Genomic DNA, 12,198 nt, shown 5'->3' with positions numbered 1-12,198 from the left:
CTCTCCTTTAGACTGTGCATACATGAGACAAGTATATGCAGTTTATGCAAATAAATTGCATGACTGCTATAAAGAACAACTACTTGCTCTCCAAGATTTCATTTGTAACTATAAACTACATTTTTTTTTTCTAGCAACTGATGGATTAGGGCAATAGAGGGTACCCTTGGGAGGCAAGACAGGGGTCTAAAACAGTACTGCAGGATTATCCATAATGAACACAAGGACAGAAAAGGAAATATAAAAGAGATGTAATAAATTGAGGGAAATCTTGATTTAGACCTATTCATAAGGGGGAGTTAGAACAAGGTAGAGACTGCAAGGTAGCGGTATTTGTAGATACAGATTAGTTTATTCTGGTTAATACATTGTAATATTGAGGAATGTCAGTTGTAGAGAATGTGAGAGGTATTATCTATATAATCAGAGATGACGAAAGTGTTCATGTTAAAGCTGGGTGTGTGTGACTGCATTATAAAGAATTAAGTTTTGTACTTCAGATTCTAGTGGGAAAAACAAAGCTATAGAACTGGTGAGCTGTGAGCGAGACCAGAATCATCATTTGTACCAAGACAAAGTCACGCACTTGGGGTTTAGAGGAGATGCTGTAGAGGGAGAGAGGAAAACCATATTTCCTCATTATCCTTTACTAAATTCTATGAAGCAGGATGGCTTACTAACAGGCTGAATAAGGTAGAGAGTCACCTATGCTAAAAGCCCCTATAAAGGGACCTATAAGAAAGCTTTGTTGGCCAGGCTCCTCTCAGATGGAAATCTCCCCCGTGCCAGAAAACTCCAGACCTTGTGAATGAGCAAAGGTAGAGGAGGACCAGACAGTTTGCTCTCCCACCCCAGAACGCCTGTCATGATCCCACTGGCAGGGCTGTGGAGAATGACATTTGCTATCGATAGAAAAGCACCTTTGTCCATCATCAGACCACAGTGTATGGTCTACATATACATATATATACATATACATATACATATACATATATATACATATACATATACATATATATACATATACATATATTTGGCCTACAGGAATTAGCTTATCGTGAATCCTACAGAAAAGGCAGTGTGCAGCGTTGGAGAAAGCATCGTCTTGCTCTTAGACAGCTCTGCACTTACGTGTTGGCACATAGCAGATGCACAGTAAATGGTAACCAGTCTAGAGTGTGAAAGAAAGGATGTCTGCTCATACTTTCTCCACCTGACTGCACTTCCCTAAATATAATCCTTTACCCCACCCAAATTTTCCATGGGACTAAAAACTTCTGTCCTCTCCCTCCTCTAACACAGACAACAGGAGGCAGCAGGTGCATAGTGGTCAAGGGCTCAGGCACTGGAGTCGGTCCCTGGGTTTGGATGCCAGCTCTTAGATTTCCTGGCTGTGTAATCTCAAGCAAGCTGTGTGTGTTCTTATTACCTAAGCCTTGCCTATAAATGGGGGTAATGATAGTACCTATACTTCACTGGGCTACTGTGAGAATTAAAAGAGATAACCCCTGCACAGGATTAGTACAGTGGCTGGCAAATGAATATTCAAAACATATAATTTATGACAATGACCATTATTATCACCCACTATGACTATTTATTAGTATTTATTATTATTATTATTTTTGGATCAAAAAGAGAAGCAATGAGTTTTATATGACTAATATGACATGTTAAGAAAATTCAGCCCGACTTCCCTGGTGGCACAGTGGTTAAGAATCCACCTGCCAATGCAGGGGACACGGGTTCAAGCCCTGATCCGGGAAGATCCCACATGCCGCGGAGCAACTAAGCCTGGGAGCCACAACTACTGAGCCTGTGCTCTAGAGCCCGCGTGCCACAACCGCTGAGCCTGCGCTCTAGAGCCCGTGTGCCACAACTACTGCAACCCACGCGCCTAGAGCCTGTGCTCCGCAACAAGAGAAGCCACCGCAATGAGAAACCCACGCACCGCAACAAAGAGTAGCCCCCGCTCGCCGCAACTAGAAAGCCCGCGCGCAGCAATGAAGACCCACACAGCCAAAAAATAAATGAAATTAAAAAAAAAAAATGAAAAGAAAAGAAAATTCAACCCAAGGCTTTTATTCTTCATACCCTTTACACCTGAAACTCGCTGGATGTTAAGTTTTAGTTGAGGAAACGAACAACCTGTAGAAAGCACAACGCATGACCCAAAATTTACAGAGAAAGAGATCGTGCTTTTACGGTAGATTTTTGTACATTGTGAGGGCAGCAAGAGCCATTTCAAATTTTCTTAAATTGATGGAACAATGAGCTGTCATTAGACTATACTAGAAAAGAAAAATAATTAGATCAGCTTTGGAAAGCCTACCTTAGACGCAGCAAATGTCATTTAAAGATATGAGTTTCAACTTAAGATATTAACATAGAGGGATTTACACTACATAGACTCTTAACGGTTCAGATCTATATTGTATCATTTTCTAGAAACAAATGAGTCATGGAGCCACGGCTGTACACCTCAAAATATTAATAATGAATTACCTAGAGAGAAAGAAGTACATTGGGGAGCCATCCAAGTATGTTTTAACTATCCTATAAAATTAAAATACAAAATAAAAACAATTTGTCCTTCCCATTCTCTGCCATCTTTCTTGCTATATTCTGGCATTAGAGTATATAAAACTATATACTTAAATATTGAAAATATCTAATATTTCTACCTGAAGATTATTTTTTTGTTGGCCAAATTAATACATCCTAATATGCTCCAGGAAACTCTAGTTGCATGACAATCATGCGGTATTTGTTTCTAACATTTTTCTTCTACTTACTTGTGCAGCCATGCAAAGGGAAGTGTATATTAAAAGCCTTTTCATTCATCATTTACTTGCTTATTATTTGGGAATTAAATTTTGTTTTCATAATGATTTTTCATCTGGAAATACTGGCCTGTATAATCTTATCTCTAGTGACTGATGTTCCTTCTTTATAAGGAAATAAACTGTTAGGTTACACAACAGAGCAAATAATGAAAGAATCTGGTTAAACAAGTTTTCTAAAAATAAGAGAATTCACTCTATATACATGGGCAGATTTCTAAATATTTGATAATCCTAAGGCACTTAACACTAAAATTTTAGAATATTTAAGAAAATCCAATCTTTCACTAATGATGCTGAAAATATTTCAGGATGCTACAGTCCTATAGGTCACATTAAAAATATTGGTCATCAATGTATTATATATATTTTGAAATGCTGATTATAGTGCTCTAGCCAATAAGATGCCCGATAAACCAGCTTTCACTCTCCCTGTCTGCCCCATAAGAACCTTGTAGACTGAGCAAGGATACAATTCTGCTAGATCGTCTCAAAATTATAAAAACACTGAATTAGTGAAATTCGAACTTAGACAATGTAATTCTCAGTCACGTATAACCGACCTGGACATATAGAAATTCCTTTTAATAGTAATGTTGAAATGACAAATGGATTTTTTAAAGTGCCAAATCAAATAGATAACCATTGCATTAACATAAACAAGCAACAGATATAAAATTTGTTTTTCTTTTATTTTGGCCGTACCACACAGCTTGTGGGATTTTAGTTCCCCAACCAGGGATCAAACCCGCACCCTCCACAGTGATGGCAAGGAGTCCTAAGCACTGGAACGCCAGGGAATTCCCGAATTTAGTATTTTCTTTACCTAGTAAGGACAAAAATATGCCTCCTGGGTCCAATTTACATTTTTAAAAAATCAGATGATACAGAAGTCTAGGTCAATTCAGTAAATTAATTAAGTTGATTAATTTGCATGGACTTCTAGATTTTGTATAATACATATATCAGTTTTCTATTGCTGCTGTAACAAATTACCACAAAATAAATGTCTCCCTGAGCTAAAAACAAGGTTTTCAAGGGCTGCGTTTCTTTCTGGAGATTCCAAGAGCACATCCCTTTTCCTTGCTTTCTCCAGCTTCTAGAGGCTGTCTGCATTCCCTGGCTCATATCCCCGCCCACGACTTCATATAACCTAACCTATCCATATCCAAGGGTCAGGATATGGGCATCTTTGTATGGCCAGATTCTGCCTATTGCAGCACATCAGATTTATACTAAAACTTGTAATATTCAAGTCAATATTCACCCAGCAAATTGAAACTCTCTAATACTATAAATATTATTATTATGTAGAATATAAATTAGAATGTTTTAAATTTGGATCAGATGATCGCATCTTTTCTTAATAAAGACGTCAATTTGCTGAGCCTTTGACTTCTTTCCCTTCATGCCTGCACGAATTTGATACTAATCAACTGCTTTCCTACCTTATACCTAAATTTATCACAACTCAGTACATGGTAGATTATACACTGATAAAAGTATTAAATTCTCTTAAGACAATGTAACATATATTGCTTATTATATTTATTATGTATTATGGCAAAATTATTATTATTTTTTTAATCTGAGGATACATTTCAGACCACAATAAAACCTTCATAGGAAAATGCTATTTCTAAACATTTTGATTTCACACACAAAGAGGGATACTGGAAGAGCAGATTATTAGTGTTGGCATGGATTTTGGAGATACCACATGACATTTTAGGAAGGACATAAAGGAAACTTGGCCCAGAGATCTTCACTTGACTCATGTGAGGTCACAGGACTAATCTGAAACAGCGCTGACTCCTCATAACAGCGAACATTCTTCTCATAACTAGGCCACCGTTCAACTTATACATAAAATAGATCCAACTACAACTCTTATCACCTTTATCACATTGTAAATCAATAATTTACATCTTGGGCTTCCTTGGTGGCACAGTGGTTGAGAGTCCGCCTGCCGATGCAGGGGACATGGGTTCGTGCCCTGGTCCGGGAGGATCCCACATGCCACAGAGCAGCTGGGCCCGTGACCCATGGCCGCTGAGCCTGCGCGTCCGGAGCCTGTGCTCCGCAACGGGAGAGGCCGCAACAGTGAGAGGCCCGCGTACCGCCAAAAAAAAAAAAAAAAAATTTACATCTCAAGGGATTTCACAAGATGAACTTTATCATTCTGCCAGCGACAAAACACAGATAAGCCAAGGATCAAATCCTATGCAGACCTTATGTACATTATACAAAATTTATAAAATGTTATGTAATAAGGAGAAACTTACTATGTAAAAAAGGAGAAACTATCAAGTTGACAACAAAAATGCTGGATAATAAACCTAATGTTGCAGGTAACTTCCATAAGTCTAAAAGAAGTTGAAAATATTGAACTTTTTAATGATAAAATACTTCCTTTTTGGTGAAATAAAATGAGAAGAGTCCAAGTACTTTTTAAATGCATTTTCTGGGAGACACAAAAATGGCTTAGAATCAATACAGCTTGATAAACATCATTATGTCAAGAATATTTAGGAATTTTGTCATTTTCCCCAAATATTTTAATACCTGCTTTATAAAAATAACAGCTAAATATACCTATAGCCTCATCTAATGAATTACAAATATCACTCCGAGTTTTAAACTAATTTCTTTCAAATATTAAATATATATTCTCTATATCTTTATAAACATAGATATATAATTTCCTTCATATAATAGGACTGAAATCCATTTTTTAAAGTGACTTCATAACTTTGATACTTAACAACTGTTGATAACTTAAAGCCTCTTAAGTTATCAACATAACTTTATTTTCTTGGTATCGTAAAGGAGAATTAAAATCAACTTACTTTATGTAATAGGGCACTTTATTTTGTGAAATGGATCTTTGCCATGGCAGCTGGACTGAAGCTGAAGAAACAAAGGGAGGTTATTGGAAACACTGCTAACCCAAAAGCCTTATGCCTTAATGCAAAACAACTGAACACTTTTTGCAGCAAATTCAATGAGAACTGCTGGATTCCTATAATTATGAAATCTGCTAGGCCAAACAAAGAGTGGCTTTAAAGATTCATTTGAAGCAAAGAAAGAAACAATACAGTCTCAATTTCTAATGTCAACTCTAATTGAACCTGTTGATACAAATATTTTTAAATATCAAGTTTTATTGTTTACAACAATCAAAAATTAAAATTTAGTGCTATCTGGAAACTGTACTCTGTATATACTTTGATTAAGCTAAAACCAAAATTAATTTTACCTGGTATACCCAGATTGTAAACTAGATTTCTTAAGACTGAATTTTCCAGATCATTAATAGCACTCTTCACTTTGCTTCATAGTCACAGGAATAACTATTTAGGACAAATAGCATTTAAAGAAACTCAATTATATGAATTTTAAAAAGGGAAAATTAAAATAAACATAGCCAAAGCACTGTAAAGAACCAAGGCAATTATCTAGATAGAAGAATTCCAAATACTTATTTTCACCTGAAATGCACAGAAAATATAGTTCCCTACTTTTACACTAGACATCACTATGATTGAGATTTTATGTTTTGTTTTATTGAGGTACTAACTTTCTACAAATCCATTTACTCCTTTTTTATAAAAATATTCTTTTCCTACATTAAACCAATTATTTTAAGACTTATTAAGAAGAATTGTACATATGTATCTAGAACTATTAAGGAATTTTGGTAAATGAAATAATAAACAAGCAAATTCAAATAAAACTTTGCAAATATCACTAGATTCCCATGTAACCAGTTGTCACCAATTTTTCTTTTCTGAATATGGTATCATTATACTATCTTACTAATGTGTAGCATTCTAAACTTTGCAAAGCATCTTCAAATACATCTATTGATAAGGAAGTCAACTATGAGGAACTAAATATTAGAGGTGAAATTACTTGCCCAATAAATAAATGGCTGAGCCAGGACATGATTTCAGGATTTCTGAGCACTAGTTCAGCAATATTTCTATTCAACAATTCTTCCTCTCTTTATAAAGTATGAGCATTCCCTTCTCCAACTATGTCCATGAAAGTATAAAAGACGGATGAAAATGGGGAACTAGGTATATTAAATTTCTCATTAGAGCCAACCTCGTTTCAGCACTGGCACCAGGCTAATAGGTCAGTTTTTATTTTGTGCCTAACTAAACAGCCTCCTTTTATAACCATGGCTAAAATCCAAGAAATATAATAAAGCCAAAGATTCTGAGCAGCAATGGATAACAATTATTAATTGGGATTTTGTTTACACTTCTCCATTCATTTTAATAATTGTTTTGATTTGAATAACTTTGACCTTCTTGGACTGCCAGTGCTAGGCAATGAAAGGCAATGTGCTTGAGTTTCACAATTTTTACAACTTTCATTTCCTAATGAACAAGAGTTTGATTTTTATTATGAAAGAATGGTTGTTAGGTGAAAGTGTTCAGTTTCATCAATACTAATAAATACATATGCCTCAGAACTATAGAATCTCAATTATTTGTTAAATTTCTCTTTAATTTGGTCTTAGCACATAGCTTTACATTCTATAAAATTAAGTGTAAGCAATCTGGAGTTAATTCATACCTAATGAGTATTCTGCAAGCCCATTTATTTCATCAACATTGATAGTATCCAAATGGAAATGCATCCTGGCACCCAGGTAGACAGTACATTCCAGGAAGGACTAAACATCACTCAAAGATAGGCTACCTAAGAGCTCAGGGTTGTGAAACAGGTGTGTGTGTGTGTGTGTGTGAGCGGGACGGGGTGGGGGGCTCGCGGGTGGGGTGGCAGGTGGAGTAAGGGAGGGTGGAGGGGAGAGAGAGACAGAGAGACAGAGAGAGAGAGAAACACTAACGGGAGCTAGTTTGAGCACTAGAGAGGCATAGGACAGAAAAGTCAGGAAATGACTGATTAGGCTTCTTGAAATTGTGAGAGTAAGAAAAGCCTGACCTTGAATTGAGGGAAAGCAGATTACCAACCATGACAAAGGTTAAGAGAAAATATAAATGTAAGCAATTTAGTTAGAAGACACGATATTATTACTTCAGTTTTCTCTATGGCTATAGATACAAAGGTACCTAATTGGAAAAATAAGCTTTGCATTAAGTTTCAACCTTCACTTAAATTGAATTAAACAAAGTGCTTGCTTACATATGTTTGCCAGAGAAAAGGAAAGGAAAGGAATTAACATTTAGTGAAAGCATTTGTGCGAAGAACTGTGTTAGGTGCTTTGTGTAACTTGACCTGTTTTCTTATTTAAACCTCAAGGCAATCAGAGAAAATAAGTATTATTATAGTAATTTTAAGATAAATTAACTTTCAGGGATTCACAGGCCTGGTAAAAGGCAGAATTAATATTTTAATCTTGGGCTTCCCTGGTGGCGCAGTGATTGAGAGTCCGCCTGCCGATGCAGGGGACACGGGTTCGTGCCCCGGTCCAGGAAGATCCCACATGCCGCGGAGAGGCTGGGCCCGTGAGCCACGGCCACTGAGCCTGCGCGTCCAGAGCCTGTGCTCCGCAACGGGAGAGGCCACAGCAGTCAGAGGCCCGCGTACCGCAAAAAAAAAAAAAAAAAAACCAGCAATATTTTAATCTCAATCTGGGTGACTCTGAATTTTACATTCTTTAGTTTCCTTAGCAGTGAGTGATAAACAAAGTAGGAGCTCAAATTACTTATTTAAGATCTCATGAACAGTCCATAAAATGAAACATTTCAGTTGGAGACTACTGCCTAAAGCTCTACATATGTGGGTTTGGCTAAATCTGCAATACCTAGCCAGAAAAAAGGCCAAGTATGATTGCAGTGAGTCTAGTAAACCAAAATCTTCTCAAAGATTTGTGGGAAGTAATTTTTTTTTTTTTTTTTTTTTTTTTTTTTACTTTTTAAAGCTCCAGGTGCATTTTAAACAAATATGCACTTTTTAAGGAGGAAAATTAATTTTAAAATATAAAAATGATTTCTTTACTGTGAAAAAGTTCGTAATCTTTGCATATGGCATAGCAATGATATGATACTATATTAGTTATTATAACAGATGGTCCAGTGAAAAACCCTAGCTAAGATGAGTTAAATTTTTTTTTTTTTCTTGCGGTACGCGGGCCTCTCACTGCTGTGGCCTCTCCCGTTGCGGAGCACAGGCTCCAGACGCGCAGGCTCAGCGGCCATGGCTCACGGGCCCAGCCGCTCCGCGGCATGTGGGATCCTCCCGGACCGGGGCACGAACCCGCGTCCCCTGCATCGGCAGGCGGACTCTCAACCACTGCACCACCAGGGAAGCCCAGATGAGTTAATTTTTGCTTCACTTCAAAGACTTACCACGACCAGATTATAGAAACAATAACCAATAAGCAATCTTGTCATTGATGTTGATATCTTCTTTTATATACTCATCTGATAAATATATTTATAGCAAAGAATATAGCTTCTTGAGTGAGAGTGAAATAATATGCTGATTCATTCAATTAATGAGATCAGTCAAATTTATTGGTACTTACTAGAGAGAAAATGCTGGGAGGATGGTCCAAAATCCCTATGGGCTTCCTGAAGCTGTTTAAGGCGATCGTCCACAGAAACCTGCACATACACACACAAGAAATAATTTGATTTCAAAACAATAACCTCAATAACATCATTGATTTAAGTATTATAATAAATGATGCTACTACCCAAGATATGATTGCTGGTACGGACTCCTTTGTATCTGGAATCAAAATATTGTATGAAAATAGACTCCTTCTGACATCAAGTAACAGTAAATAGTGCCAGGTACTCTTCCAAGTAGTTTAAATGAATTAATTCTTTTAACCCTCACAAAAATCATATTGGGTATTACTCATTATTATCATTGTTTTATAGATGAAGGTATTGAGATAGAAAGAGGTGTCCAAGGACATAAAGTTAGTATGTGGCAATGCTAGTATTCATACCCAGCCCATCTGATGCCAGAATCTATGCCTTAGTCAAGGCATAGGTTGTTATTAGTCAAGGCAAGTTAAGTTATTCTACACTTAACTCAAAAGTAGTAACATTCTAAAGTATCTAAAGTCAAGATGTGGTCATGGGGTCAGTGGCTACTCACCTCTCTTTTGTAAGAAGGTGGTAAAAAAGGGTTATGGGGAGCAAAAGAAAAAGAAGTCTAAAATATTCCAAGGGAGAAAACAGACAGATGAATAGATAGATGATGATGATGATGATGATGAAGATAGATAGACAGATAGATAGATAGATAGATAAATAGATAGAGATGGAAAGTGAAAGGACATATGAATATGGAATGTCTTATTTTCCTCCAAATTCATGTCCATCATCTTGATTTGGAAGTATTCAAGGAGATAGCAGCTGAATAATATACTCTATATATTTTTTAACCACATTCTTAGCTCTCTATATTTTGAAAATGCAGAGTTGGTACCCTGAGAAACTAATTGCAAATCAATAACAATTGCACACAGCCTTACTAACATTTCCGTTTCCTTTTCCTGGTCTCTGTCTAGTAATGCTAGTCAGGTGTTTCACTTAGATTGTCAATCTTATTTTCAGCTGCCTTTAAATGGAACGTGTGTCTCTGGCTCACTGGGCACCTCTAGTTTCTCCTGGTTAGCTATTTAAATTACATTAGCAGGTACTTTGTTTGTTATGGCCAAAAAGCATTCAAACACCACACTTTTACATTCCAGAGGAGAACACAAGATGCTGCTCTTGAAATTTAACACTGCTGTCTGCCAGCATAAATTGTGCTCCTCTTGTTCAATCAGCAGCTAACATCTGAGCTCCAGTGGTTACCAGGCTCAGAGATCAGGATGGAAGAATACACATCCTTTTTCATGCATAACGTATTCCCTGACTTCCAATCTTTGCAGATAGTAGTAACAGAAGCAGAGTGGGAAGGGAATCAAGATGGACCACAGGAATACGTACATGAAGATAATGAATTAGAGAAAGGGAGCAGAAGAAAGAAGGAGTACAAATCAAATGCTTTTGTGTTCTACTCACTAGAAAAGCATGTATGAGTTTAACAGATCCTGCTTTACTAATCCCAGATTATTAATATTCTTTTCAAAGACAGAAAAGACTGTCTAATACCATACACTCATTTATTACCTCTTCAATTTCATTAAGAAAATATATAAACCATTGGGTGGTTCAAAATTTGAATTAATTCAGGACCTATCAGGCTATAAAATATTATACCTTTAAAATAAAATGATTTTATGTGCTACCTCAAAATTACATATTTATCTTGTTATATATCACATCATTTTAGGTACAAAATATAGAGAAAGATTAGTAAGAATTATTTTTTCAATCTTCCACTTAAACTATCCCACTACTTTTCAGGGGGAAAAAATTATTATTATGACTCCTAGAAACTGGCCACTAAATGTGACAAAGCTCCACAAAGACTGAGCCAAAAACTACTGACTGGCACATGTGGTGACTTGCAAATGCTGATACTTAGTAACACTCAGGAGGACTCTTCTTGGTTTGGCTCTTTTAAAATCTGAGATGCACAAGTCAGGCCTAGTCATCAGAACAACTGCATTAGAGCAACTAAGATCTAAGGGCTAAAGGAAAATACCCCTACAGTCAAGTATGCTAGCTGGAAAAAATGAGCGAGATACCTAAACAGCAGGCAGAGGAAGAAGAAGGATGGGGACTTCCTTAACTTTTCAAAAGAAAAAAAAAAAATACATGATTAAAGTAAGAAAAATGACTCCTTTATGAGCCATTATGGAAAAAATGTTTCTGTGACCTACTATAGGTTTCAATTACTGTGATTTATTTGACCTTTTGCAATTTTCTAAAAATATCATATGAAGAGAACATCATAAAATTACATTAAAGTCTATATTCATAAATAAATGAGGCCTTTGGGTTCAAGATACTGAAAGACAACTGATGTCATCACAGGCTAGAAATCCATTATCAAATACAATCCATAAAGAAAGAGAAAAGGATCACAGGTGGTAGAACAGAGAGGTAGGGCTTAAAGACCAAAGTGTAAGCCTGCATTATGAAGAGGAATCAGCTGACACCTGCAAAAGTTTCCATCTCATATTAAGGTCATCCAACTGGCGAGACATCTTTAGAGATGGGTGCAGGTCAAGTGGAGACAACTGACTGGATAAATCATTCACTGTTTTAACTTTTAAGTTGATTGGTGCAATTTCTTCTCTAAATGCCTGGAAGAAAAGGACAGGAATAATGTCATCAGAAAAGAATATAACAAAAGCTAGTATTGCATATTTCCTTAAAAAAAACACAAAAAACACCAAGACCAGCTAAGAGGCCATCAACTATAGCTGCCCACTCAATAACAGCTGACTCAACTCAGGTCTTGAGCAACC

General features: G+C 36.5%; 1 protein-coding gene across 12 annotated transcripts in view; it reads right to left on the bottom strand.

Moving 5' to 3' along the window:
* Positions 1–12,198, bottom strand: part of UTRN (utrophin) — a 497,402-nt gene that overhangs the window by 85,691 nt on the left and 399,513 nt on the right. For all 12 annotated transcript variants that reach the window (XM_019951537.3, XM_019951539.3, XM_033867812.2 and 9 more), the window contains 3 exons: positions 11,887–12,033; positions 9,346–9,424; positions 5,693–5,753 (listed from right to left, as the gene is read on the bottom strand). In XM_019951537.3, coding sequence (XP_019807096.2) covers positions 5,693–5,753; positions 9,346–9,424; positions 11,887–12,033 — 287 coding nt within the window. The remainder of the gene's footprint in view (positions 1–5,692; positions 5,754–9,345; positions 9,425–11,886; positions 12,034–12,198) is intronic.

The sequence above is a fragment of the Tursiops truncatus genome, chromosome 12 (genome assembly GCF_011762595.2).
Source record: "Tursiops truncatus isolate mTurTru1 chromosome 12, mTurTru1.mat.Y, whole genome shotgun sequence".
NCBI lineage: Eukaryota > Metazoa > Chordata > Mammalia > Artiodactyla > Delphinidae > Tursiops > Tursiops truncatus.
Note: the sequence above shows the minus strand (reverse complement) of the source record. Positions and strands in the feature narration are given on the sequence as shown.